Raw genomic sequence first — 27,005 nt, forward strand, 5'->3', positions numbered from 1 at the left:
TGGGATTACTGGCGTGAGTCACCGCGCCCCAGCCTGCCCTCAATTTCTTTACCTGTCAACTGGGATGATCACAGCGTGCTCCCTGGCTAGGTAAGAGTGCAACTGTAGTTATTGGCCATTGCTGACTCTTCCAGGCCCAGAAAGCAGCAGGCCAGTGGCTGGCTCTGGGCCTGTCCTCCGGATCTTCCTCGTGATCCCCCATTCCAGCCACCTTGCTGCCAGCAGGGACCAATGGCAGCATAGGGGGTGAGCTCCTGCCCAGCCTTGTCCTCCAAATACATTGGAAGCAGGCCTGGGCCGCCTCCCAAGGAGAACGCTGGAAAGGTCGGCCAAGCAGGGCAGAAAACAAGCAGTGGTGGAGTTGGCAGTGGGGCAGAGGAGAGGGAGCTGGAAGGAAAGGACCCCAAAGCAGAAGCCTGCACAGTGGGCACAGCACACCCAAGAAGGGTCCAGGAGTCTGCAGAAACAAAGAGTCCCCGGCCTCAGCCTCCTACTCCCTGCCTGCCTCCTGCCTGAGCTTCCGGGAGACTGAAGGCACCAATTGCAGCTTCAGGTCAGCCAGAGAACAGGGTTGTGGGTGCCCCCAGGCCAGCGCTGGCAGGCGCCCAAGGGAGCATCTAGGACCCTGGGGTGCAAGTAAAGGGCCTGTAGGTGCTTCTAGGAAGGATGGGGACCTAGCATGTGGATTTTGTCCTCCCCAGGATCCTGGGGTATGACGTTGAGACTTAATCGACAAGGCTTCGGGACATGGATTAAGAATTAGCTGTGTCCTTGAATTACACGTGTTTAAGACCGCGACGGTGTTTACAATTAGAGACTTCTGAGGCCCCCACGGTGTGAGTTGAGCACTCCCCCGGGGCCCTGGAATGTGTTTTTAAGACCGAAAGAGGTTTTGGGGCTTGGATTTAGGACAAGCTGGGGCAAGAATTCAGCCCACGGGGGCCGTGGGTGTGGACTGGGATCTTTTCGGTCCCCGAGGGTAGAGAGTCTGCACGCCATCTAGGGCTCGGGTCCTGCTATCTTGCGAGCCATGCCCCACAGCTGCAGGACACGTGTGTTTCCTAAAAGGAGAGGGGGGCGGGGCAAGGCCTGGTTGTCATGGAGACAGCGGCTGTCCCTGGCGGGCCGTTCTAGCCCCCATGTCTCCTTGACCTTCGCCTCTCTGGTCCGGTTGCCTCTCTATGGTCGTGGCTCCTGGAAGAGGGCCCGCCTCAGCTCTGCGGGATGAGCGGCTTCGAGGTAGACAGGTGGGAAGAGGGGCGGGGCCTAGGTCCTATGGGGGCCAGAGTGAAACCCAGGAGGTGGCGACGAGCCGAAGCCTGAGGGCGGGGCCAGTGACCAGGATAGAACCTGAGCCTGGGAGCATGGGCTAGGCCCGGAACTGGGGTGGGGCTTGAACGGATGGGAGGGGTCTAGTTCCGGGAGGGGCGGGGGGTGTGTGTGCTTCTGGATGGGGCCATATAATCTAGCCTAGGGGGTGGAGCCTGACTGAGAGGGGCGGGACCGGGGGGAGAGGGCCTGTGCCTGTGGGCGGGGCTAGAAGTATAACCTAAGGGCGGGGGCCCGTGAGTGGAGAGAAGGCCACGGGGTAGAGGCAGGACCAGGAGGAAAGGGGACAGGACGTGAAGGGTAATTCGGGGATCGAGGATAGAGGCTAAATGCAGGCATATGGCGAGGCCGGACAGTGACCGACAGGGTGGACTTGCTGGCTCTGGGGGCGGGGACTGTGGTAAGATTGGCAAGGAAGGATGGACTCAAAAATATGGAATAGAGCTGACCCAGGGTCCGAGGCGGAGCCTGGCCAGGACCTGGCCAATCCCAGGCCTGGGGCCGGGGTCTGGTTCCTAGTTAGCGGGCGGGTGTTAAAGCCTGGAAAGGGGGCGATGCCTGGCCTGAGGAGTTGACCAATCCCAGGTCTGGGGGCGGAGTCTGACCTGGAGCTCCCTCCCCGGGCTCGCGGCGGGGCGGAGCCGAGGCCTGGGGGCAGGGCTCGCCGTAGGGGCGGGGGCGGTCGTGGGGCGGAGCCGGAGTGGCCGGTGGCCTCAGCGCTCTCTGTCTCCCCAGGATGCGGGCTCCGGGTGCGGGCGCGGCCTCGGTGGTCTCGCTGGCGCTGTTGTGGCTGCTGGGGCTGCCATGGACCTGGAGCGCGGTAGCGGCGCTCGGCGTGTACGTGGGCAGCGGCGGCTGGCGCTTCCTTCGCATCGTTTGCAAGACCGCGAGGCGAGACCTCTTGTGAGTGTTGACGGGATCGGCCAGGGCCGGGAGTGGGGCTGAGGGCTCTGGGGGCGCACAGCTTGGAGGGTCCGGAGAGCTGAGGGTGCTTTGTAGGTTGGGGGTGGGGCTGGGCCGAGGGGCGGGGCCTGAGAGGGTGACCAGTTGGGGGGCTCTGAGGGCGCTACAGGGGACACTTTAAGGATTTCTCGAGGGAGATGAGTAGCCTCCAAGGTACTTGGAGCGTTGCAGGCTGCTTAGGAGATGATCTCAGGGGGCTTGGGGGGCAACTTGGGGGTCTTTGGGCTGCTGGTGGAAGTTCCAGGGAGCTGGGGCTGACTGGAAAGCCGTGGCGGTGTAGGGGTCTCTTTGGAGCCTTGTTAACTGTGAGAGACTTCAAGGGGCTCTCCAGTAGGTCACCGGGGCTCACAGGGACGACCCAATAGATAGTCTTTGGGGGTTGCCAAGACACTTTGGATCTATCGAGGGCTTTCTCTGAGGGGTGAGCGAGCTGCTTAGGAAGTCTATAAAGGACTTGCCGGGTTTCTGAAGGTGTGTATTTCCTCGGGACCGTTTCCAGCTGGGGCACTGTTTGAGATTGTGGGGTCTGTGTGGGTCTTTGGGTTTGGGAGTTGTTCGGAGTGTGTAGGGAGGCTGCTGTGTATTCCAGGTCTTGTTTGGGGGTGTATTCTGGAGACCGGGACACTGGGTTCATGCTAGAGGGGCAGATTCTGGTGTCCTGTGCAAGGATCGTTGGAGGGTTTTTGCCGTGTCTCTGAGGGGCTTGCTCAAACGAGCCACTGGGGTCCTTCTGGGGTGAAACAGGCATTGCTGGGGGTTCCTATCAGAGCAGATCTCAGGAACAGCACCACGTGGGAGCAGGTGAGCCCTGGCTAGCGGGGCAGGATTCAACACCTTCACAGCTCCTCGTAAGACGGAGTTGCAAGAGGGACTGAACCCATTGTAAGGAGGGCACAGAGGGTGTGGAGATGGGAAGGATCCCACCGTAAGTTGACTGGTTCTGAACTTTCTAAAACTCACCCCTTCTCCATGCCATGGCCCCCTACCCCCGGCCCCTTGGTTGTTCTGATGTGGAAATCTGACTGTGCCCTCTGCTCAGACACCTTCCACAGCCAACCCATGCTTGGCAGAAGGAAGACTCAGCCCCTAGCTGGGCACTCAAGGTCCTACCATCTGTTCCCTGCCCACCTGCCACTCCCCCCATCCATATGTTCTCCTGGTCTTCAGAAAGACTTGCAGTGTCAAGCTCAAGCTGCCTAGAACATACTATCCAGGAACGGAGGAAATAGAACATACTGGGCCCCTTTTAGCCAGGGCCGGCTCTCCCTCTGGGAACCTTTGCTGAATTTTCCTGCTCAGCACCCTCCCATAGCTTCTTGTTGCCCTTAGAATTGAGGCCATACTGGCCAGGCACGGTGGCTCACACCTGTAATCCCAGCACTTTGGGAGGCCGAGGCAGGCAGATCACAAGGTCAGGAGATCAAGATCATCCTGGCTAACATGGTGAAACCTCATTTCTAATAAAAATACAAAAAATTAGCCGGGTGTGGTGGTGGGCACCTGTAGTCCCAGCTGCTCAGGAGGCTGAGGCAGGACAATGGCATGAACCTGGGAGGTCGAGCTTACAGTAAGCGGAGATCCCGCCACTGCACTCCAACCTGGGGGTGACAGAGTGAGACTCCATCTAAAAAATAATGATAAATAAATAGAATTGAGGCCATACTCCTGAGCATGGCACACGAGGTCCCTGACCATGTCCCAGCCTCCGCTTTCTTCCCTCTTGTCACCCTTCCAGCTGCACTTACCTCTTATCTATTGTTTGTCTGTTTGTTTGTTTGAGACAAGAGTCTCGCTCTGTCGCCCTGGCTGGAGTGCAATGGTGCGATCTCGGCTCACTGCAACCTCCACTTCCCAGGTTCAAGTGATTCTCATGCCTCAGCCTCCTGAGTAGCTGGGACTACAGGCATGTGCCACCATGCCTGGCTAATTTTTGTATTTTTAGTACAGATGGGGTTTCATCATGTTAACCAGGCTGGTCTCAAACTCCTGACCTCAGGTAATCCACCTGCCTTGGCCTCCTAAAGTGTTGGAATTACAGGCTTGAGCCACCATGCCTCGCCCCACCTTTTTTTTTTTTTTTTTTTTTTGAGACAGGGTGTCCCCTCTGTTGCCCAAGCTGGAGCAGCCTCCATCTCCTGGGCTCAAGCAATCCTCCCGCCTCAGCCTCCTGACTAACTGGGACTACAAGCACCTGCTACCGCTCCTGGATAGTTAAAAGAATGTTTTTTATAGAGATGGGGTGTCACTATATTGCCCAGTCTGGTCTGGAACAACTAGCTTTAAGCGATTCTCCTACCTCAGCCTCCTGAGTAGCTGGGATGACAGGTGCACACCACCACACTCGGCTAATTTTTGTATTTTTTGTAGAGATGTGGTTCTGCCATGTTGCCCAGGTTAGTCTTGAACTCCTGGCCTCAAGCAATTGCCCAATTTCAGCCTCCTAAAGTGCTGGGATTACCGCACCCAGTGTGAACTGCTTTGAACCATGTTGTCTGCTTGAGGACTTTCAGACACCCAGATTGTATGGTTGGAATTGCACACTCATGTGAGGTTATGAGTCATCGATTGAGATTTCACCCCTTCCTCCTAACAGCAAGGCCTGAGATACCAAATTTCCTTTTAACTCCTAAGGTGTGTATGTTAAGGAAAGATCTTATTTTGATTTCCAATTCACCTTTACATTGAATGGGCATGCTTTGAGGTCTTATCAGACTCAAACCTGCCTTGTCTGACACCTAAGCTGTCCCCCTCCTGGGGCTACAATGACATTTTGGCCTCTGGTTGGTCCTTATTTTCTGGTCACTTTGTTGCTACATTAATAAAAATTTAACTCGGCTGGGTGCAGTGGCTCACGCCTGTAATCCCAGCACTTTGGGAGGCCGAAGTGGGTGGATCACCTGAGGTCAGGAGTTTGAGACCAGCCTGGCCAACATGGTGAAACCTCGTCTCTACTAAAAATACAAAAATTAGCCAGGTGTGGTGGTGCACGCCTGTATTCCGAGCTGCTTGGGAGGCTTAGGTAAGAGAATCACTTGAACCCAGGAGGCGGAGGTTGCAGTGAACCAAGATAGCACCATTGCACTCCAGCCGGGGCAACGAGAGCAAAACTCCATCTCAAAAAAACAAAACAAAACAAAAGATTTAACTCATTTAACCCAGTGTTTTTAGTTGTTTTCTTTTCTTTTCTTTCTTTGCTTTGGGATTAGACGTTTCTTGTTTTTTTGATGAAGTCTCACTCTGTCACCCAGGCTGGAGTGCAGTGGTGTGATCACAGCTCACTGTAGCCTCAACTTCCTGGGCTCCAATGATCCTCCCACCACAGCCTCCCAAATAGCTGGGACTACAGATGCGTGCCACAACATCCGGCAGATTTTGTTTATTTTTTGTAGAGGAGAGGTCTCGCTATGTTGCCCAGGTTGGTCTTGAACTCCTGAGGTCAAGAGATCCTCCTGCCTCAGCCTCCCAAACTGCTAGGATTACAGCTGTGAACCACCACATCTGGCCTGTTTTCTTGCCTTTTAATCTTGGGCCTCTTTCTAGACTGTGGGCCCTATAGGGGCACAGAAGGAGACTGTGTCAGTCTCGGTGCCACTTTGTTCCTGTGCCCCACTCAGGATTGGCGCACAGCAGTAGCTCAGGACATGTTTGTTAGGGTAGGTGGAAGGCCATCCCTTCCTTCTTGAGTTCACCCAGGCCCATCTCTCCCGCCTTTCCAGCTTTGCTCCCATGGGCCCTGTGGGTGTCCATGCCTGGTTCTGTCTCCCCTGGGGACAGGGGAGGAGGTGGGTCCACTCTGAGTTCCTGACATGGCTTGACATACTTGCCTGTGGGTGGCAGCTTTGAAGATGGCCCCGGGGATCCCTGTCTCCTCCTATTCCTACTTGCATGGTCCCCTCCCTTTGAGTGTGGGCTGGACCTAGTGACCTTTGAGTGTGGGCTGGACCTAGTGACCCCCTTCTTTTTTTTTTTTTTTTTTTGGAAACGGATTTTCGCTCTGTCACCCAGGCTGGAGTGCAATGGTGTGATCTCAGCTCACTGCAACCTTCACCTTCCGGGTTCAAGTGATTCTCCTGCCTTAGCCTCCTGAGTAGCTGGGATTACAAACATGCACCACCATACCTGGCTAATTTTGTATTTTTAGTAGAGACGGGGTTTCTCCATGTTGGCCAGGCTGGTCTCGAACTCGCAACCTCAGGTGATCCGCCTGCCTGGGCCTCCCAAAGTGCTTGGATTACAGGTGTGAACCACCGAGCCCTGCTTTTTTTTTTTTTTTTTCTTTTTTTTGAGTTTTGAGACGGAGTCTCACTCTGCCACCCAGGCTGGAGTGCAGTGGTGCGATCTCGGCTCACTGCAACCTCCAGCTCCCGGGTTCAAGCGATTCTCCTGCCTCAGCCTCCCAGGTAGCTGGGATTACAGGTGCCCGCCACCACACCTGTATAATTTTTATATTTTTGGTTGAGAGGGGGTTTCACCATGTTGGCCAGGCTGGTCTCAAACTCCTAACCTCATGCGATCCACCCGCCTTGGCCTCCCAAAGTGCTGGTATTACAGGCTGAACCACCGCGCCCGACCCTAGTGACTCCCTTCTAGTGAATAAAATACATCAGAAGTGATGGAGGCTGGGTGCAGAGGCTCATGCATGTAATTCCAGCACTTTGGGAGCCCAAGATGGGAGGATTGCCTGAGGCCAGGAGTTCAAGACCAGCCTGGGCAACATGGTGAGACTCCATCTCTACACACAAAAAATTAGCTAGGGAACTGGGGCTCTCCTGTGGTCCCAGCTACTCAGAAGGCTGAGGTGGGAGGATTGCTTGAGTCCAGGAGGTCAAGGCTGCAGTGAGCCATGATTGCCCCACTGCACTCCAGCCTGGGTGAGGGAGCAAGACTCTGTCTTGAAAAATGAAGGGATGCTGACAAATCCCATTTAACATGTGAGAGAACCAAGGCACAGAGAGGGGAGGTCATTTGCCCAGGAACACACAGCTGAGGAGGCACAAGACTCCAGAGCATGTACTCTTTAGCCACTGTGCCACACTGGAGTGGTGGGGGTGCTACATTTAGACCTTGGCTTCAAAAACTATTTCAGCACCCTGCCCTGACTCTCCTAACGTGTCCTGTACTTCCTGCATGAAATCTGATCGTATTCATCCTTGTTGATTTCTTCCGCCCCGGAGTCCTGGGCCCAGAGCTGGACAGTGGGCTCATTGTCCCCAGGCTGGGGGTGGCTTGAGCAGCTGCCAGGCAGGGCTGCCCAGGCATGTGGCTGGAACCAAGTACCGGAATCCACTGCCTGCCGGTGTGGGCGTCCTTGAGAGAGAATGAGCGAGACCAAGAGACCGGGAGGCTGGGGGTGAATCCTCGTGTTCCCACATCTAGCCCTCGTGTTTAGTCCGACAGTGACCAGCTATAGCCTCAGTTCCTGTTTCTTGTTGTTGTGCTGCCTCTGGACGGGTAGCCTACTGGCAGGGGCTGTTTCCTGTGGTTACTCCCTCAATAACGCCCCTCTCCCCATGGGTGTAACATTTGTACCCCATCATGGGGTTCTTGGGGTACTCTGTCAAATTCACTCACAGGAAGCCCTTAGAGCAGAATTGGGTGTATAATAGGTGCTCCAGGCCGGGCACGGTGGCTCATGCCTGTAATCCCAGCACTTTGGGAGGCCGAGGTGGGCTGATTGCCTGAGGTCAGGAGTGCGAGACCAGCCTGGCCAACATGGTGAAACCCCGTCACTACTAAAAATACAAAAAATTAGCCAGGTGTGGTGGCAGGCGCCTGTAATCCCAGTTACTCGGGAGGCGGAGGCAGGAGAATTGCTTGAACTCAGGAGGTGGAGGTTGCAGTGAGCCGAGATTGCGCCACTGCACTCCAACCTGGGCAACAAGAGCGAGACTCTGTCTCAAAAAAAAAAAAAAGGAAAAAAAAAAGATGCAGGCATTGGGCACCTGCTGTGTGCCTCATGGGCACTTGGCCTGCCACTGGGTACATTGCCAACACTTGATAAATGCTTTGTAGCAAGTCTGCCAGGGATCAGAGGGACCCTGTGAGGGGGCTTCGTTTCTGGGTTCTGTCCTCAAATTGCTCTGTGACCTTGGGCGTGTTAATTCCCCACTCTGAGCCCGCAGTTCATTCGTTATTTGACAGATGGGATCTCAGGCACCTATTTTGGAGGATGGATGTAAGGTTAGCACAAGGCATGGCAGATAGTAGGTGCTTGATAAACACTGAGAATGATCATCTTTTTTTTTTCTTTCTTTTGAGACATGGTCTTGCTCTGTCACCCACGCTGGAGTGCAGTGGTACAATCTTGGCTCACAGCAACTTCCACCTCCTGGGTTCAAACAATTCTCATGGCTCAGCCTCCCAAATAGCTAAGACTATAGGTGCCCACCACCACGCCCGGCTAATTTTTGTATTTTTAGTAGAGAGAGTGTTTTGCCATGTTGGCCAGGCTGGTCTCGAACTCCTGGCCTCAAGTGACCCACCCACCTTGGCCTACCAAAGTGCTGGGATTACAGGTGTGAGCTACCACGTATAGCTGAGAATGATTATCTTGGCTGCTCTATTTATTGGTTGAAGGGATGAGCAGTGCCTTTTTTTCTTTTTTTTTTTTTTGAGACCGAATCTTGCTCGGTTGCCCAGGCTGGAGTGCAGTGGTGCAATCTCAGCTCACTGCAGCCTCCACCTCATGGGTTCATTCTCCTGCCTCAGCCTCCTGAGTAGCTGGGATTACAGGCGCACACCACCATGCCTGGCTACTTTTTTTGTGTTTTTAGTAGAGACGGGGTTTCACCATGTTGACCAGGCTGGTCTTAAACTCCTGACCTCAGGTGATCCACCCGCCTTGGGCTCCCAAAATGCTGGGATTACAGGTGTGACCCACCGTGCCTGGCCCTCTTTCTTTTTTTTTTTTTTTTTGAGACAGAGTCTCGCTCTTGTTGCCCAGGTTGGAGTGCAGTGGCGCAATCTCGGCTCACTGCAACCTCCACCTCCTGAGTTCAAGCAATTCTCCTGCCTCCGCCTCCCGAGTAACTGGGATTACAGGCGCCTGCCACCACACCTGGCTAATTTTTTGTATTTTTAGTAGAGACAGGGTTTCACCATGTTGGCCCGGCTGGTCTCGAAATCCTGACCTCAGGTGATCCACTCACCTCGGCCTCCCAAAGTGCTAGGATTACAGGTGTGAGCCACCGCGCCCGGCCTAAAGCATTTCTTGTTTGTTTGTTTGTTTGCTTTTAAAATTCATTCTTGGCTGGGCATGGTGGCTCACACCTGTAATCCCAATACTTTGGGAGGCCGGGGCTGGTGGATCACCTGTCAGGAGTTTGAGACCGACCTGACCAATATGATGAAACCCCGTCTCTACTAAAAACACAAAAATTAGCCAGGTATGGTGGTGGGTGCCTGTAATCTCAGCAACTCCGGAGGCTGAGGCAGGAGAATTGCTTAAACCCAGGAGACGGAGGGTGAGCCAAGATTGCGCCACTGCACTCCAGCCTGGGTGACAGAGTGAGACTCCGTCTCACAAAACAAAACAAAAAACATTTTATTCTCATTCATCTAATAGCAAGTGGTGGCCTGCCTGCCTCCACACAGTCATTCAGGGACCTGACTCCTTTCACTGGGGGCTCTGCAGTTCCCTGGGGTCTCTGCCCCTTATATCTACTAGCGAGTGAGGAAGGGGAACTTGGAACCCTCCATCTGGGCTTGGCATTTGTTCCTACACCCCCCATCCACTGGCACATCTCCTGGCCCTACCTGGGGCAGGGGCACTCCCTCCCCAGTTGGGGGCACATGCTAGATGCTTCAGCCATCTGTCCCTGGTGCCACCCAGTGACCTGGGGGCGAAGCAGCTACCCAGCTCGGGGCTGGACCCCAGGGGTCCTGGTTGGGGTGGTCTGAGCATGAAGAGTCCAGGCTGGGGGCAGTGGGGGATGGTGTCAGGTGCTCCAGACTTCCCAGGGGACAGAAAGGAGGATGGGATCAGGTCCCAGCTCCCCCAGGGCCACCAAGCCAGCTGGGGTATGGGGGAGGACAGGGTGACTGGTTTATTATGCTTTGAGAATCTACCTACTTCCTGACTGGTTGGTAAATGGCCTTTGCCCTTGGTCCCCTGAGAGACCCAGCCACCAAAAGTTTCACCATAGACCTCATCAAAGCCCCTGGCTGTCCTGAGGTCCTCCAGGGGGGAGGCTGAAGCTCCCGAAGTCCAGGCCGGGCAGGGCACCAGTGACGCTGTCCCCTCCGTCCTCCCTCCCAGCGGTCTCTCTGTGCTGATCCGCGTGCGCCTGGAGCTGCGGCGGCACCAGCGTGCTGGCCACACCATCCCGCGCATCTTTCAGGCGGTGGTGCAGCGACAGCCCGAGCGCCTGGCGCTGGTGGATGCTGGGACCGGCGAGTGCTGGACCTTCGTGCAGCTGGACGCCTACTCCAATGCGGTAGCCAACCTCTTCCTCCAGCTGGGCTTCGCACCGGGCGATGTGGTGGCCGTCTTCCTGGAGGGCCGGCCCGAGTTTGTGGGGCTGTGGCTGGGCCTGGCCAAGGCAGGCATGGAGGCCGCGCTGCTCAACGTGAACCTGCGGCGCGAGCCCCTGGCCTTCTGCCTGGGCACCTCGGGCGCTAAGGCCCTGATCTTTGGAGGAGAAATGGCGGCGGGTGAGGCCAGGCGCGGGCGTCAGGTGGGCGGGGACCCAGGACTGGCCCCCGGGCGGGCGGGGAGATGCTGCGCCCCAGGCCTCGGAAGACGGCCGCCCTGGACGTGGCCATGAGGTGCACGGTCTGGGTATGCCCCGGGCAGGGAGTTGGTGCATCCCAGGCCTCGGGAGGGGGCCTGTCCGGCGGTGACCATTATCCCTATGTTGGGGACCACAGCTGTGGCCGAAGTGAGCGGGCATCTGGGGAAAAGTTTGATCAAGTTCTGCTCTGGAGACTTGGGGCCCGAGGGCATCTTGCCGGACACCCACCTCCTGGACCCGCTGCTGAAGGAGGCCTCTACTGCCCCCTTGGCACAGATCCCCAGCAAAGGCATGGACGGTGAGTCAAGGGTGGGACCCTTGCCCTATCCCCTGCCCTATCTCCTGGTTCCCTACCCTCCCAGGCCCCGCCCCCAACTTCCAGGCCCCACCCCTAATGCTCAGGCCCGGTCTCTAACACCTGTATCTCCTACAGATCGTCTTTTCTACATCTACACGTCGGGGACCACTGGGCTGCCCAAGGCTGCTATTGTCGTGCACAGCAGGTGAGGGGCCCACAGGCATAATGCCCTCAGCTGCTGAGAGTGACCCAGGCTATCTTGCCAGCCCGACCTGCCCCTCAGCTCCTGTGGGCATCTCCACCTTACCCTGGGGATAGAGAGGGCAGCCAGTGTTTCCTGAGCACTTGCTCTGTGTCCAGACTAGGGCCAAGCCCTCCATGTGTAAACTCATTGCAACCCTGGTAACTGCTTGGGGCTGGACAAAAGCATCACACCCATTTTCACACCCATCTTGGGACCCGGTTGCCCTGTGCCCACTACTCTGGGGCCCCTCTTATCCTCCCACCTGTTCACCACATCCATCCCATCAGAAAAACTCGTCCCCTCCATCTGTCTACTTTTTTCCATGCCCCCCACCTGGACCTGTGCTAGCCCCTCCTCGGGCTCCTCCTGCTACCCCTGCTCCCCCCACTCTCCTCCACCCACGATAGCCCAGCTCCTGTCAGCAGCTACAGGAGGGTTGAAAATCCTAAATCAGACCTCCCCTGCCCCAGTCCTCCCTGCACCTGGCATGACCCTCAGAATAAAACCCTTTCTCGGGCCAGGCACGATGGCTCACGCCTGTAATCCCAGCACTTTGGGAGGCTGGGGCAGGCGGGTCACTTGACGTCAGGAGTTCGAGACCATCCTGGCCAACGTGGTGAAACCCCGTCTCTACTAAAAATACAAAAATTAGCCGGGCGTGGTGGCACATGACTGTAATCCCAGCTACTCAAGAGGCTGAGGCAGGAGAATCGCTTGAACCCGGAGGCGGAGATTACAGTGAGCTGAGATCATGCCACTGCACTCCAACCTGGGTGACACAGCAAGACTCCCTCTCAAAAACAACAACAACAAGAATAAAAACAAAACAAACAAAAAAACCTCTCTCAGATCGTGTGGCCTCTGCCACTTCCCTGATGTCATTTTCCTCCCCTTCACCCCTTGCTCACTCCTCAGCCCCCCAAACTCTTCAGACCCATACACTCCTTCCGGCCTCAGGGCCCTTGCTGTGCTGTGCCTGGGCACTCTTCCATAGCTCACCGCCACAGCTCTTTCTTGCTGGGTCTCAGATCACACTTTACCTCCCCAGACAGGATTCCCCAACCCCCCTGGTTGCGTCACCATCAGCCCCTCTATGCCTTTTGACCCTGTTACATCCCTCGTGACACCTAACAACCAACACTTGTTCGTTGCGTGTTTCCTTCCTGCCAGCCTGTGAACCCATGCGAACTGGGCTGGCTTTGCCTGAGTCCACACCCAGCATGCTTCCCCATGCCTGTACCCTGGGGGATTTAGGTCCCAGCCTCTGCCCTCCCGGCTCCCCCTCCCCCTGCAGGTACTACCGCATGGCAGCCTTCGGCCACCACGCCTACCGCATGCAGGCGGCTGACGTGCTCTATGACTGCCTGCCCCTGTACCACTCTGCAGGTACTACGGGGCGGCCTGGGTAGGGAACGGTGGGTGGGGGCGGGGGACCCCTTACCGAGGCCACCCTCTGCAGGAAACATCATCGGCGTGGGGCAGTGTCTCATCTATGGGCTGACAGTCGTCCTCCGCAAGAAATTCTCAGCCAGCCGCTTCTGGGACGACTGCATCAAGTATAACTGCACGGTCAGGCCCTGCCCTGTTCTGTCTAGACCCCGCCCCTCCCAGCCAGGCCTCACCTCCTCCCAATCAGGCCCCACCACCTCCTGGTGAGGCCCCTCCCCTCCCAGCAAAGCCCCACCTCCTCCTGGTCAGGCCCCGCCCCCGACCAGGCTCTATTCCCTTAACTCCCTTCTGTGCGCTCTCCTGCCCACCTGCTGGCGCAACCTGCTCCCCCGTCTCTGGGGGTGGGGTGGGGAGCGGGTTGTAGGGAATGACTGTCCAGGATGGGGACAGAGAGGGCAAGCAGTGTTTCCTGAGTGCCTGCTCTGTGTCCAGACCAGGGCTAAACCCTCCATGTGTAAACTCAATGCAATCCTATAACTGCTTGAAGGGTGGACCCATTTTGCAGCTGGGGAAACTGAGGCCTGTAATGCGGCTGGGATTGGGCCCAGGGTGCCTGCGTTCCTTAAGGCAATGCCTTCCCCATGCCTTGTGCCCTGTGGGTCTTCCCTGCTACTGACTGTAGAGAATTGAGACCCTGGGACGGGAAGGGCGATGAGGCTGGGGCTTCCAGGTGAGGAATGCATGAGTCAGAGGTGGAGGCATCTGCTGTCCCGGAGAGGAGAGCAGGCAGAGGTTAAAAGCGGGAATTCTCCTTTCCCCTCCATGGTGAGAGGATACCAGGCTGAGGGTTTCAATGCTGTAACCGGGAGCAGGATACAGGAAATACAGGTGGGAGGTACAGGAAACAGGTATGGAGCCCCGAGGGAATAGCAAGGCCGGCCGGGAAGGATTGGGTGTGAGGTTGTCCAGGGACTGTGGCAAGTTGGCAGATGCAGCTTGGACAGATGGGACCCAGAGAGGTTCAACCACTTGTCCAGGTCACACAGTTGAGCAGGGGTTGGGGGCTCCGGGCTGAGCATCCTGGGGTACACCACAAGGTCCACAGCTGTGCTTGGCTCTGCTTTTAAGGAGTTTCGGTTCTGGTTGGCGGGCGGGCGGGGTTAGTCTTGGGAAAATTACGAATCTGCATGTTGAAATGCAAAAGTATATTTTTATTTTGTTTATTATCATATATTTTTTTGAGACAGGATCTCACTCTGTCGCCCAGGCTGGAGTGCAGTGGCACCATCATGGCGCACTGCAGCTTCGACTTCCTGGGCTCAAGTGATCCTCCAGCATCGGCCTCCCAAGTAGCTGGGACTACAGGTGCGCACCCCCACGCCTGGCTCATTTTTGAATTTTTTTTGTACAGAAGGGATTTTGCCATGTTGCCCAGGCTGCTCTCAAACTCCTGGGTTCAAGCAATCCACCCACCTCAGCCTCCCAAAGTGCTGGGATTACAGGTGTGAGCCACTGGACCCAGCCCAAAAGTATCTTTTAAAAAAAATTATAGAGAGTAGCAAATACACATAAAAGTGGACAGAAAAGTATACAGAGTTCTGGTGCACCCCTCAGCTGGACCCAGGGGCCATCAGATACCCTGTCCTGCCCCTCCCCCCCCCCACATCCTCCCCTCGGCAATGGCATAAAGCATCCCTCAGACAGCATCATGTTTCCTGTGTAGCTGTTTCAGTATAACCTTTGAAAGATGAGTATGTGTTTTTTCAAATTAAAGTGAAATTCATATAAATTAGCCATATTAAAGTGAATAATTTGGCCAGGCACAGTGGCTCACGCCTGTAATCCCTGCACTTTGGGAGGCTGAGGTGGGCAGATCACTTGAGGTCAAGAGTTTGAGACCAGCCTGTCCAACATGGTGAAACCCCATCTCTACTAAAAGTACAGAAATGTAGCCTGGCGTGGTGGTTGGTGCCTGTAATCCCAGCTACTTGGGAGGCTGAGGTGGGAGAATCGCTTGAACCTGGGAGGCAGAGGTTGCAGTGAGCCGAGATTGCATCACTGCACTTCAGCCTGGGCACGACAGAGCAAGACTCCATCTCAAAAAAAAAAAAAAAAAAAAAAAAAAAAAAAATTGGCCGGGCATGATGCTGCGCGCCCATAATCCCAGCTACCTGGAAGGCTGAGGCAGGAGAATCGCTTGAACCTGGGAAGCCGAGGCTGCAGTGAGCTGAGATCATGCCACTGCACTCCAGCCTGGGTGGCAGAGTGAGATTCCATCTTTAAAAAAAAAAAAGGTCAATAATTTGGTGGCATTTATAATATACAATCACCATGTCTATCTAGATCCAGAACATTCTCATGCTCCCCAAAGGAAATCCCATCCCCAGTTACTCCCCATTCCTCCACCCCCAGCCCCTGGCAACCACTAATCTGCTTCCCGCCTCTATGTTTGCCTGTTCTGGACATTTCAGATCAGTGGAGTCAGACACTGTAGCCTTTTGTGTCTGGTAAGGATTGTTTTTAAGTGACAGTGATTTATCAGTGTCATCAGGAATCTGGGCAGTGGCTCAATCCTGTTTCACGATGTCAAAAATGTGTTTTTTCTTATTTCCATAATTAAATACACAACCAGCATTATGACTGGTTGACGTGTCTTGTAAGAATTCTTGGCTAAGCACAATGGCTCATGCCTGTAATCCCAGCACTTTGGGAAGCCGAGGTGGGAGGATCACTTAAGCCCAAGAGTTGGAGTCCAGCCTGGGCAACATAGCGAGTCCCTCATCTCTACAAGAAAATTGAAAATCTCGCTGGTTGTGGTGGGTTGTGCCTGTAGTCCCAGCTGCTTGGGAGGCTAAGGTGGGAGGATTGCTTGAGCCCAGGAGGTCAAGGCTGCTATGAGCCGTGATTGTGCCAGTGTACTCCAGCCTGGGCAACAGAACAAGCCCCTATCTCAAAAAAAAAAAAAAAAAAAAAAGAAAAGAGAAAAAGAAATATTTCATATGTAGGTGCCTTTTCTCTTTCTGTCTGTCTCTCTTCCCTCTTGCAGTTTATTACAGAAATTGAGATAGTGTCCAGACCAGGTTTGACTCTTAACATTTGGGGCTGGATCATTCCCTGGGGTGGGAGGTGTCTTGTGCATTGTAGCATATATTTAGCAACATACCTGGCCTCCACGCACCGGATGCCAGTGGCAGTCCCTTTCCCCCAAGTCGTGACAATTAAAATGTGTCTAGACATTGCTAAGGGTCCCTGGGGGACAGAATGGTCCCCGCTTGAGAATCACAGGTCTATATATTTTATCGGCTTCAAACTCAACGTTTTTGGCAAAGGTTCCTTATGGGTAGTGCAGGTGTCCTCCCACTGGGAAGCCCGTCACGTCTGATGGTCTCTCTTTGTCCTTGACATACCATCTTGCATTGGTTGCTACTTACTATCTCCGGGCCCTTGAAAGCTCATTCTGTCAGTTTCCTAGAAGTGGAATTTCTGTGTCAAATAAGGCACACAGTGAACATTGAGAGGCTCTTTAAGAAATACAGGATGGGAAGTTAGCCAGGCGTGGTGGCAGGCGCCTGTAGTCCCAGCTATTTGGGAGGCTGAGGCAGGAGAATCCTGTGAACCCAGGAAGTGGAGGTTGCAGTGAGCCAAGATCATGCCACTGCACTCCAGCCTGGGCGACAGAGTGAAACTCCATCTCAAACAGAAAAACCAAACCAAACCAGAGGACAGAATCTCTAAACATGATGTTTGACAAGGACACAAGGAGAAAACAAGAGCATGCATTTATTTGGATTCAGAAATTACATCTCCTGATTGCAGCATAGGGAAACTGCTTGCTGCTGTGTTATCTGTAAAAGCAGTTGCAGTGTAGCCATTCTCATGGGGGCAGCAGGTTATAATCTAGAAGCTTACTGACTTTTTTTTTTTTTTTTTTTGAGACAGTTTTGCTGCATCTCCCAGGCTGGAATGGAGTGATGTGATCTCGGTTCGCTGCAACCTCCTTCTCCTCCTGGGTTCAAGTGATTCCCCTGCCTCAGTCTCCCGAGTAGCTAGGATTACAGGGGTCCACCACCAAGCCTGGCTAATTTTTTGTATTTTTAGTAGAGACAGGGTTTTGCCATGTTGGCCAGGCTGGTCTCGAACTCCTGACCTCAGGTGATCTGCCTGCCCCAGCCTCCCAAACTGCTGGGATTACAGCCATGAGCCACAGCACCCAGCTTTTGTTGCTTATTTCTTTCTTACTGTACATGTGCTAACAAGAAAGGGAAGGTGGAGCCCCCATGGTGGTGGCTGCCTCCCCAGCCCCAGCCCCGGGTAGCCCTTTCCTTTTTTTTTTTTCTTTTTTGAGACAGAGTTTCACTCTGTTGCTCAGACCAGAGTGCAGTGGCGTGATCTTGGCTCACTACAACCTCCACCTCCCAGGTTCAAGTGATTCTCCTGCCTCAGGCTCCTGAATAGCTGAGATTCAGGCGTGTGCCACCACTCCTGACTAATTTTGTATTTTTAGTAGAGATGGGGTTTCACCATGTTGGCCAGGCTGGTCTCAAACTCATGACCTCAGATGATCCACCCGCCTTGGCCTCCCAAAGTGCTGGGATTATGGGCGTGAGCCACCCTGCCCAGCCCTGGGTAGCCCTTTTTGTCGGTGCAGCTACTGGCATCCCCCCTGTGCAAGCTTCCAGCTTCCTTATCTGTTTGCAGCCTGATCTTCCAGGCTGCTTTTGGTTAGAAAATAAGTGATTTCTTGGGCTGCTTCTTGTTAGAAGGGAAGTTCTACCAAGAACTCTTTTTTTTTTTTTTCAAATAAAAAAGAAATAGGCAACGTGGAGTAGCTACCCACATGCATAATAAGAGATTGGGTTGGGGGCTACCAGAGACTTGTACCCTATGTGGATGGCACACCTGGTCCTCACCGGTTTTTCGCTGTCTATTTAGATCAGATACAGCCTACTTGCTAGCTTGTCTATAAAAATCCTTGCTTTTTTTTTTTTTTTTTCCTGAGGTGGAGTCTCGCTCTTGTCCCCAGGCTGGAGTGCAACGGAGCAATCTTGGCTTACTGCGACCTCTGCCTCTTGGGTTCAAGAGATTCTCCTGCCTCAGCTTCCCGAGTAGCTGGGATTACAGGCACATGCCACCAAGCCTGGCTAAATTTTCTTGTATTTTTGTAGAGATGAGGTGTCACTACATTGGCCAGGCTGGTCTCAAACTTCTGACCTGAAGTGATCTGCCTACCTTGGCCTCCCAAACTGCTGGGTTTACAGGCGTGAGCTACCGTGCCCAACCATATGCCCATTCTTAAACCAGTCATATTAGCTGAGGAGGGGCTGGGCTGATTGGCCAGGTTCTCTCCTGGAGATGGTGTGGACTGCACCACACCTAAGGCAGTGGCCCAAGTCTGAGAATGGAGGGAGAGGACCCTCCTTCTTAGGTCCCCACTGTTGGTCAGCAGCCAGTGATCTCGGGTGCCACTGTGTTTCCTCTCTGGGCCTCAGTACCTTCATCTCCAAGCCCAGCTCAGAGCATGGCGGTGGTGTCTGCTGATCATACTGTTTTAATCATCAGCTATTTAGTCAGTACCCTCTCAGGGGCTCAGCTGGGGGCACAGGGGATGCCTCAGTGACGTTTGAGCTGAGACCGAAGAGTTCAGGCAAATGCATCTGGGGGAAGACTGCTTCAGGCAAAAGGCTAGCGTGTACAAAGTCCCTGAAGAGGCAGAGTGTTCAGCAGAGATGGAGGGAGAGGAGGCAGCAGGGGCGGCAGGGCCAGATCCACTTGGCCACAGGAAGAAATGTGGGTTTCATCCTGTGAGTGAGCGGGAAGCCCAGAGCACATTTGCAGCTGTTATGATCCATGTAGTGGGTAATCCCTGGCATGCAACTGTTTTCTTCCAACTCTAGGGCCGGGATGCCTGGCTTCAAATCAGATTCTGCCACTTCCCAGCTCTGTGATCTCATTCCAGTTCCCTGCCATCTGTGAGCCTCGGTTTCTCCATCTGTAAAGTGGGGGGGCGGGGCGCGGGGACAGTCATTCCTAAGCCCACCTGGAGAGGAGAACTCAAAGGCACCGTGGAGCATCTGGCGGATGACCCCAGGAAGCCCTTGCAGGGCTGGAGAATGTGTGGCAGGGAGGGAAGATGTCCTGCAGGGGGAGCCCATGAGCAGGTGGCTCCGTGGGCACCTGAGGCTCTGTCTAGATGCAGAGCAGCATAGTGCGTGCACCTGGGAGTGGTCTGCCCAGGGGTGACGCTCTGGCCAGCCCAGGCTCAGCCAGGGGGCTCTAGGTAACAGTGTAGGCTCCAGGCCGAGGATTGCCCTGCGGGGTGTCAACTCTCCTGCTAGTCCTGCCCTGTGTGCCTGCTGAGGCTAAGACAGGGATGTGTTATCTCCAGGAAGCTGTCTGGCAGAATTGAGGGGCCATGAAGGGGTGCGGGTAGGGAGAGGGGGAAGAAGACACTGACTGCATCTGCTTGGATAGAAGTTGCCTCCGGCCAGGCACACGTGGCTCACACCTGGAATCTCACACTTTGGGAGGCTGAGGCAGGAGGATTGCTTGAGGCCAGGAGTTCAAGACCAGCCCGGGCAACAGAGCGAGATCCCCCATCTCTACAAAAAAATCTGTAGTCCCAGCTACTCGGGAGGCTAAGGCTGGAGGATCACTTGAACCCAGGAGTTCGAGGCTGCAGTGGGCCCTGATCACGCTACTGCACTCCAGCAGCCTGGACGGCACAGGGAGACCCCAACTTAAAAAAAAAAAAAACAAACAAAAAAACCCTGCATCCTAGGTCCTTTGCAAGAGACTGAAGGAGCCCTAGGAGTCAATGTGAACCCTAATGGAGTGTGGACGATTCTGCAGCTATCATCCTTAAGCTGTTTCGCTCACAGGATTAGCTCCCTGGGTGGGGCGGTCTCGGGGTCTCTCCTCTGATCTGGGCTCCCCACCGCCTGCCGGTCCCATCACCCACTTCCTCACCCCGCCCCCCAGGTGGTTCAGTACATCGGTGAGATCTGCCGCTACCTGCTGAAGCAGCCGGTGCGCGAGACGGAGAGGCGACACCGCGTGCGCCTGGCAGTGGGGAACGGGCTGCGTCCAGCCATCTGGGAGGAGTTCACGCAGCGCTTCGGCGTGAGCCAGATCGGGGAGTTCTACGGCGCCACCGAGTGCAACTGCAGCATTGCCAACATGGACGGCAAGGTGCGCACCGGCAGGGCCCCGGGGCAGGTCTCGGAGTTCAGGGACGGCCACTGCCTTCTCTTCCTGGGGCCCCTGGGATCCATAAAGCAGCCTAGACTAGCGCGGAAGGTTCCGCCAAGGCGGGCGCAGGACGGGCGTAAGGAGAGTTCCTGGGACTGCCAGTGCACCACCAGAGGATCAATGCACGGCATGCAGGAAGAATCCTCCAGCCTGCACAGATAGTCATGTGACTGTGATCCTTGAGTCAGGAGAGTTGGAGGACAGGTATGGCTGTGCGCCCTGGCAAGTGCCTCAGCCTTTCTGAGCCTCAGTTTCTGCGTGTGGAGATCAGTTAGGAGAACAGGGCTCTGGGCACCTTGCTGTTACTTTTGTTGTTGCTGTCTTTGTTTGAGACAGAGTCTCGCTCTGTCGCCCAGGCTGGAGTGCAGCCGTGTGATCATAGCTCACTGTAGCCTTCAGTTCCTGAGCTCGAGCGATCCTCCTGCCTCAGCCTCCCAACTAGCAGCAAACACATACCTTCATAATTAGCAACTACTTACTCTATTAATCATCTCCATTCTGCGCTTGCATGAATCTCCCTCTCCTTTCCCAAGCGCCTCCCATCCAAGGCCAAGAGCAGACCATAATAATGATCGTAAAGCAAATATTGGCCAGGCACGGTGGCTCACACCTGTAATCCTAACACTTTGGGAGGCCGAGGCAGGAGGATCACTTGAGGCCAGGAGTTTGAGACCAGCATAGGCAATGTAGTGAGATTCCCTTCTCTACAAAAAATAAAAAATTAGCCAGGCATGGTGGTGGGTGCCTGTAGTCACTGCTACTAGGGAGGCTGAGGCGGGAGGATCACTTGAGCTCACGAGATTGAGGCTGCAGTGAGCTATGACTGCACCACTGGACTCCAGCCTGGGCAACAGAGTGAGACTCTGTGTCTCTAAAAAGGAAAAAAATAAGAAAGAAAGCAGCAAGTGCCATGGGGACTGGGTCCCCAATGCCAAGAACAATGCTCCTTCCTCACTGTGCTTGGTGTTGGATGGCCAGCTACATGATACTTTTGCTCATGTAGCTCAGATTCCTGCATAGGAAACACACCAGGCCAGGCACGGTGGCTTACGTCTGTAATCCCAGCACCTTGGGAGGCCGAGGCAGGCGGATCACTTGAGGTCACGAGTTTGAGACCAGTCTGGCCAACATGCCAAAACCCCGTCTCTACTAAAAATACAAAAAAAAAAAAAAAAAAAATGGCCAGGCGCAGTGGCTCAAGCCTGTAATCCCAGCACTTTGGGAGGCCGAGACGGGCGGATCACGAGGTCAGGAGATCGAGACCATCCTGGCTAACACAGTGAAACCCCGTCTCTACTAAAAATACAAAAAACTAGCTGGGCGAGGTGGCGGGCGCCTGTAGTCCCAGGTACTCGGGAGGCTGAGGCAGGAGAATGGGGTGAACCCGGGAGGCGGAACTTGCAGTGAGCTGAGATCCGGCCACCGCACTCCAGCCTGGGTGACAGAGCAAGACTCCGTCTCAAAAAAAAAAAAAAAAAAAAATTAGCTGGGCTCAGTGGTATGCGCCCATAATCCCAGACTCAGGAGGCTGAGGCATGAGAACCACTTGAACCTGGAAGGCAGAGGTTACAGTGAGCGAATTTGCACCACTGCATTCCAGCCTAGGCGACAGAGTGAGACTCTGTCAAAAAAAAAAAGTGGGAAAGGGGAAAGGCAGAAAGAAACACACCAGACAGGGTGTAGTGGCTCAAACATGTTGGATGAGCATTTGCGTTCATAGAACCATGCCAAGCAGGGTGGCAGGCAGCAGGGGAAGCTCTGCAGTATCTCACGTAGCTGTAGGGCCCACACTGAGGCATCCACTTCCTGCCAGCATGGACGGTTTTGTGGCCTAGGAAGTGGGTGCCAGCGGCAGGTCTTCTCTTGACTGAATGCAGGCTGGGAAAGTGGGAGGAGGGGCCCTGAGTTGGAGGCGGCACTTACTACCCTGCTTTTGCAGATCAGCCGAGGTCACAGAGCTTAAAGTGACACTGGAGGTGCTAGTTCCAAGCCCCGGGGCAAGGCAGGCAAAGTGTTAGTGAGAAGGACCCCGCATATCCCTGGCTCCTTCCAACTCGGTTCACCCCATCCCAGGTTGGCTCCTGTGGTTTCAACAGCCGCATCCTGCCCCACGTGTACCCCATCCGGCTGGTGAAGGTAAATGAGGATACGATGGAGCTGCTGCGGGATGCCCAGGGCCTCTGCATCCCCTGCCAGGCCGGTGAGCAGGGCCCCCGCGTGGTCCCCCCCAGGAACTTGGGTCCCCACGTGCTGCCTGCCTAGCACAGCCTGAGCGTGGCCTCCTCCCTAGGGGAGCCTGGCCTCCTCGTGGGCCAGATCAACCAACAGGACCCGCTGCGCCGCTTCGACGGTTATGTCAGCGAGAGCGCCACCAGCAAGAAGATCGCCCACAGCGTCTTCAGCAAGGGCGACAGCGCCTACCTCTCAGGTGCGCAGCCTGCTAGGCCTGGGTGACTGACTGTGCGGATGGGGATCCGCTACCCATCTGCCCCCTTTCCCCTCTGCCAGGTGACGTGCTAGTGATGGATGAGCTGGGCTACATGTACTTCCGGGACCGTAGTGGGGATACCTTCCGCTGGCGAGGGGAAAATGTCTCCACCACCGAGGTGGAGGGCGTGCTGAGCCGCCTGCTGGGCCAGACAGACGTGGCCGTCTATGGGGTGGCTGTTCCAGGCAAGCTGGGGTTGCAGGGGGTGGTCCTGAGGCATGGTTCCAAGGGAGCTCAGCCAAAAGGGGCTTGGAGGTACAGGTGCTCTTGGGCAGTGCACAACCTGGACAACTGCTCATGGCAGCCCAGGAGGAAGCACTGGATCTGGAGCCAGTTCACCTGGGGGATGCTGAGTCTCAGTTTTGTCATCCAGAAAATGGGATCATGAAAGCCCACCTGTCTCAGGGCTTCAACAAGCCAAGCAGGAGCTCCATAAAATGTGTGCTGCTTCCATAAATGTCAGCCCAGGTGGGGAGAGACTGGAAATTAGAGACCAGGGGCTACTGCTTGACAGTGTATTTGGTCCTGTTGGTGGGGAGGATGAGGGGTGCGGTGGCCTCAGCTGAACCTCTGCCTCCAGGAGTGGAGGGTAAGGCAGGGATGGCAGCCATCGCAGACCCCCACAGCCTGCTGGACCCCAACGCGATGTACCAGGAACTGCAGAAGGTGCTGGCACCCTATGCCCGGCCCATCTTCCTGCGCCTCCTGCCCCAGGTGGACACCACAGGTGCGAGTCTCCCCCACCCCAACATCTCTCTTCATCCATCAGCATGTCTGTTGATTCGTGTCTTGGTCCATCTCGTGTTGCTCTAAAAGAATATCTGGCTGGGTGCGGTGGCTCATGCCTGTAATCCCAGCACTTTGGGAGGCAGAGGCGGGTGGCTCACCTGAGGTCAGGAGTTCGAGACCAGCCTGGCCAACATGGTGAAACCGTCTCTCTACTAAAAATACAAAAAAATTAGCTGGGTGTGGTGGTTCGTGTCTGTAATCCCAGCTACTTGAGAAACTGAGGCAGGAGAGTTGCTTGAACCGGGAGGCAGAGCTTGCAGTGAGCCGAGATGGTGCCGCTGCACTCCAGCCTGGGTGACAGAGTAAGACACTGTCTCAAAGAAAAAAAATATAATAATAAATAATTTCAACATGATTTTTGGTGTGGACAAACAAATCGTATCCAAACCATTTACTTATTCATGCTAGTGCAGGACACTGTCCTGGGACTGACACAAGGGTTCATGGCCAGCTAGCACTGTGGGCTCACGCAGGTCCTTTCTGCTGTTTTATTTTAGTAGTTACTTATTTCCGTTCCTTACTTCCACTGCCACTATGCATTCTGAAATAGTCAGTGTATCTTCCTTTTCTTTTTTTTTTTTTTTTTTTTGAGATGGAGTCTCTCTCTATCACCCAGGCTGGAGTATAGTGGCATGATCTCGGCTCACTGCAACCTCACTTCAGCCTCCCGGGTTCAAGTGATTCTCCCGCCTCAGCCTCCCAAGTAGCTGGAACTACAGGCACATGCCATGACACCTGGCTAATTACAAAAAAAAAAAAAAAAAAATTGTTGGCCAGGTGCGATGGCTCACGCCTGTAATCCCAACACTTTGAGAGGCTGAGGCAGGAGGATCACTTGAGGTCAGGAGTTCGAGACCAGCCTGGCCAACACAGTGAAACCCTGTCTCTATTAAAATTACAAAAATGAGGCAGGCATGGTGGCATGCTCCTGTAATCCCAGCTACTTGGGAGGCTGAGGCAGGAGAATTGCTTGAACCCGGGAGGTGGAAGTTGCAGTAGGCCAAGATCATGCCATTGCACTCAAGCCTAGGTGACAGAGCAAGGCTATGTCTCAAAAAAAAAAAAAAAAAAAAAAGAAGAAGAAAGAAAAATTGTTTTTGTACAGACAGGGTCTATGTTGCCCAGGCTGGTCTCAAACTCCTGGGCGCAAGTGACCCTCTTGCCTTGGCCTCCCAAAGCATTGAGATTATAGGCATGAGCCATTATTGTGTCCAGCCCCAATAAAACTTTATTTACAAAAACAAGTGGAGGGCCAAATTTGGCCCACAGGATGTAAGTTGCTAAACTCTGATCCGTTGTGTAATAGACACAGCCCTGCCTGTCATGTGGCAAATGGACACATGACCGGGCAGGGTGCACAGTTTCTTGCTCTGGTGAGGAGTGGTCAGGGAGTCCCCCCTGGAGGAGGGGGCATGAAACCAGGATCTGACAGACAAGGGGGAATCAGGCAGGCAAAATGGGGAAGAACATTCCTGCCCAGGCGACAGCCTGTGGGGAGGCCCAGAGGTTCAGGAGAGGATGTTGAGTTGAGGCCTCCCAGAAGCCACCTGCTCAGTCCTTATCTGCCCCCATCCCCACTACAGGCACCTTCAAGATCCAGAAGACGAGGCTGCAGCGAGAGGGCTTTGACCCGCGCCAGACCTCGGACCAGCTCTTCTTCCTGGACCTGAAGCAGGGCCACTACCTGCCCTTAAACGAGGTGGTCTACACTCGCATCTGCTCGGGCGCCTTCTCCCTCTGAAGCTGTTTCCCTACTGGCCAGAAACTTCGGGCCTGGTGGGAAAGGCCGGCTTGAGCCAGACAGCCCTGCCTAGGGGTGGTCACCTCCTACACACCCACCTGGCCAAGCTGTACCTGGCAGGGCCCATCCTTGATGGAGAAACTGGAACCTCAGAGGAACCCATGCCTTTCTGCTGCCTTGGTGACCCTGTGTCTGTCTCCCCTCCCTGCTTTTCGGCCTCTGTCTCCTTCCATCCCTGTCCCCATCTGGCCTTAAGTCTTCCCTCTTTTTCTCCCCCCCCTCCCTTTTTTTTTTTTTTTTGAGACAGAGTCTTGCTCTGCTGCCCGGGTTAGAGGGCAGTGGTGGGATCTCGGCTCACTGCAACCTCTGCCTCCTGGGTTCAAGTGATCCTCCCACCTCAGCCTCCTGAGTAGCTGGAATTACAGGCACCCACCACCACGTCCAGCTAATTTTTATATTTTTAGTAGAGACAGGGTTTCACCATGTTGGTCAGGCTGGTCTTGAACTCCTGACCTCAGGTGATCCGCTGGCTTCGGCCTCCCAGAGTGCTGGGATTACAGGCGTGAGCCACCGGGCCCAGCCTTTCCTTTTTCCTCTCTTCTGCTGAGAGTGGAACACGCATGTCCTGGGAGCTGCGTCTTGTGCAGGGCCCAGCTGCTCTCGGGGGCTGCATGAATCATCTCCCCTGGGCCCTGGACTCAGACTGGGGCCTCCCCACCTCTCTCTCGGCTGTGCCTTACAGAGCCCCGGTCCAGGCCTCCTGCGGCTGTTGGGTTCCAGATGCTGCAGCTCCATGTGACTTCCAAGCAGGCCCTCCACCCTCCCTGCTGAATGGAGGAACTGGGGGTCCCCCAGGCCAACTGGAAACATCTCCCAGGCTAGGCCAATTGCCTTTTGCACTTCCCTGTTCCTGTCGCATTTCCCCAGCCCCACCTTCCCCTCCTGATGCCCTGAAAGCTTCCGGAATTGACTGTGACCGCTTGGATGTCGCCACTGTCAGCCCCTGCCTTGATGTCCCCATTTAGCCATCTCCATGGAGCTCTTGCTGGAGGTCTCCGAACCCTGCACTAGGTGGCTGCTCAGCCGGCTGCTTCCTGTCCTAGGAGGAGGCCTCCTGGGTGTCCTCATGTGCTGTGGCTACCGGAGGATCCCACAGGAGAGGCAGCAGAGGGGTCAGGGGAGGTCTCCTGCCAAGGATTGGCCTCTCAAGCCTCAGGGGTTCTAGCCTGTTAAAATATCTCCCAGCTCATGGTGGCCCCTCCAATGTCCCCACTGATGGCTCTGACACTGTGTTGGTGGCGATGTCCCAGACAATCCCACCAGGACGGCCCAGACAGCCCTACTGGCCTCGCTAGTGACTCATCTCGGACACCCATGCCAGCCTTTCTGGGGCCGGCCACCCAGGTCGCCTGTCCATCTGTCCTCCCTCCAGCAGCACCCCCTGGCCCCTGGAGTGGTGGGGCCATGGCAAGAGACACCATGGCGTCTCATTCGAACTTCCCTGGGCACTGTGGTTTTATTTCCTAATTGATTTAAGAAATAAACCTGAAGACCATCTGGTGCCTGCTGGGAGCCCATTCATTGAGTGTCCCCACGTGGCACAGAACTCTTGCTGAGTTTCAGAAGGCAGGACTCGGCCGGCCCGGCATAGTGGCTCATGCCTGTAATCCCAGCACTTTGGGAGGCTGAGGTGGGTGAATACTTGAGCCCAGGAGTTCAAGACCAGCCAACATGGTGAAACCCTGTCTCTACTAAAAACACACACAAAAAAATTAGCTGGGCTT

General features: G+C 54.9%; 1 protein-coding gene across 9 annotated transcripts; it reads left to right on the top strand.

Moving 5' to 3' along the window:
• Nucleotides 1-318: 318 nt before the first annotated feature.
• On the top strand, nt 319-26,778 carry SLC27A1 (solute carrier family 27 member 1). Of its 9 annotated transcripts, none has more exons than XM_010361442.2 (13): nt 319-553; nt 2,065-2,232; nt 10,550-10,944; nt 11,161-11,322; nt 11,458-11,527; nt 12,861-12,952; nt 13,026-13,135; nt 19,934-20,143; nt 22,277-22,403; nt 22,494-22,631; nt 22,712-22,876; nt 23,272-23,418; nt 25,064-26,778. In XM_010361442.2, the coding sequence occupies exons 2-13, from the start codon at nt 2,066-2,068 to the stop codon at nt 25,219-25,221; spliced, it is 1,941 nt and encodes a 646-aa protein (XP_010359744.1). In that variant the 5' UTR covers nt 319-553; nt 2,065; the 3' UTR covers nt 25,222-26,778. The 9 variants fall into 9 exon arrangements, with proteins under 9 accessions (XP_010359744.1, XP_030793045.1, XP_030793041.1 ...); XM_030937181.1 differs by having other exon boundaries at nt 346-553; nt 10,632-10,944; XM_030937180.1 differs by lacking the exon at nt 319-553 and adding an exon at nt 1,203-1,239 and having other exon boundaries at nt 10,632-10,944.
• Nucleotides 26,779-27,005: the final 227 nt, after the last annotated feature.

The sequence above is a fragment of the Rhinopithecus roxellana genome, chromosome 8 (assembly GCF_007565055.1).
Source record: "Rhinopithecus roxellana isolate Shanxi Qingling chromosome 8, ASM756505v1, whole genome shotgun sequence".
In the NCBI taxonomy this organism is placed as follows: Eukaryota; Metazoa; Chordata; class Mammalia; order Primates; family Cercopithecidae; genus Rhinopithecus; species Rhinopithecus roxellana.

Bases quoted from the DNA above. Each gene is read 5' to 3' on its own strand.
- SLC27A1 (XM_010361442.2), top strand. From the start codon at position 2,066: ATGCGGGCTCCGGGTGCGGGCGCGGCCTCGGTGGTCTCGCTGGCGCTG. The intron at 22,632-22,711 runs GTGCGCAGCCTG...CCCCTCTGCCAG, and splicing joins CGACAGCGCCTACCTCTCAG to GTGACGTGCTAGTGATGGAT. The intron at 23,419-25,063 runs GTGCGAGTCTCC...TCCCCACTACAG, and splicing joins GCCCCAGGTGGACACCACAG to GCACCTTCAAGATCCAGAAG.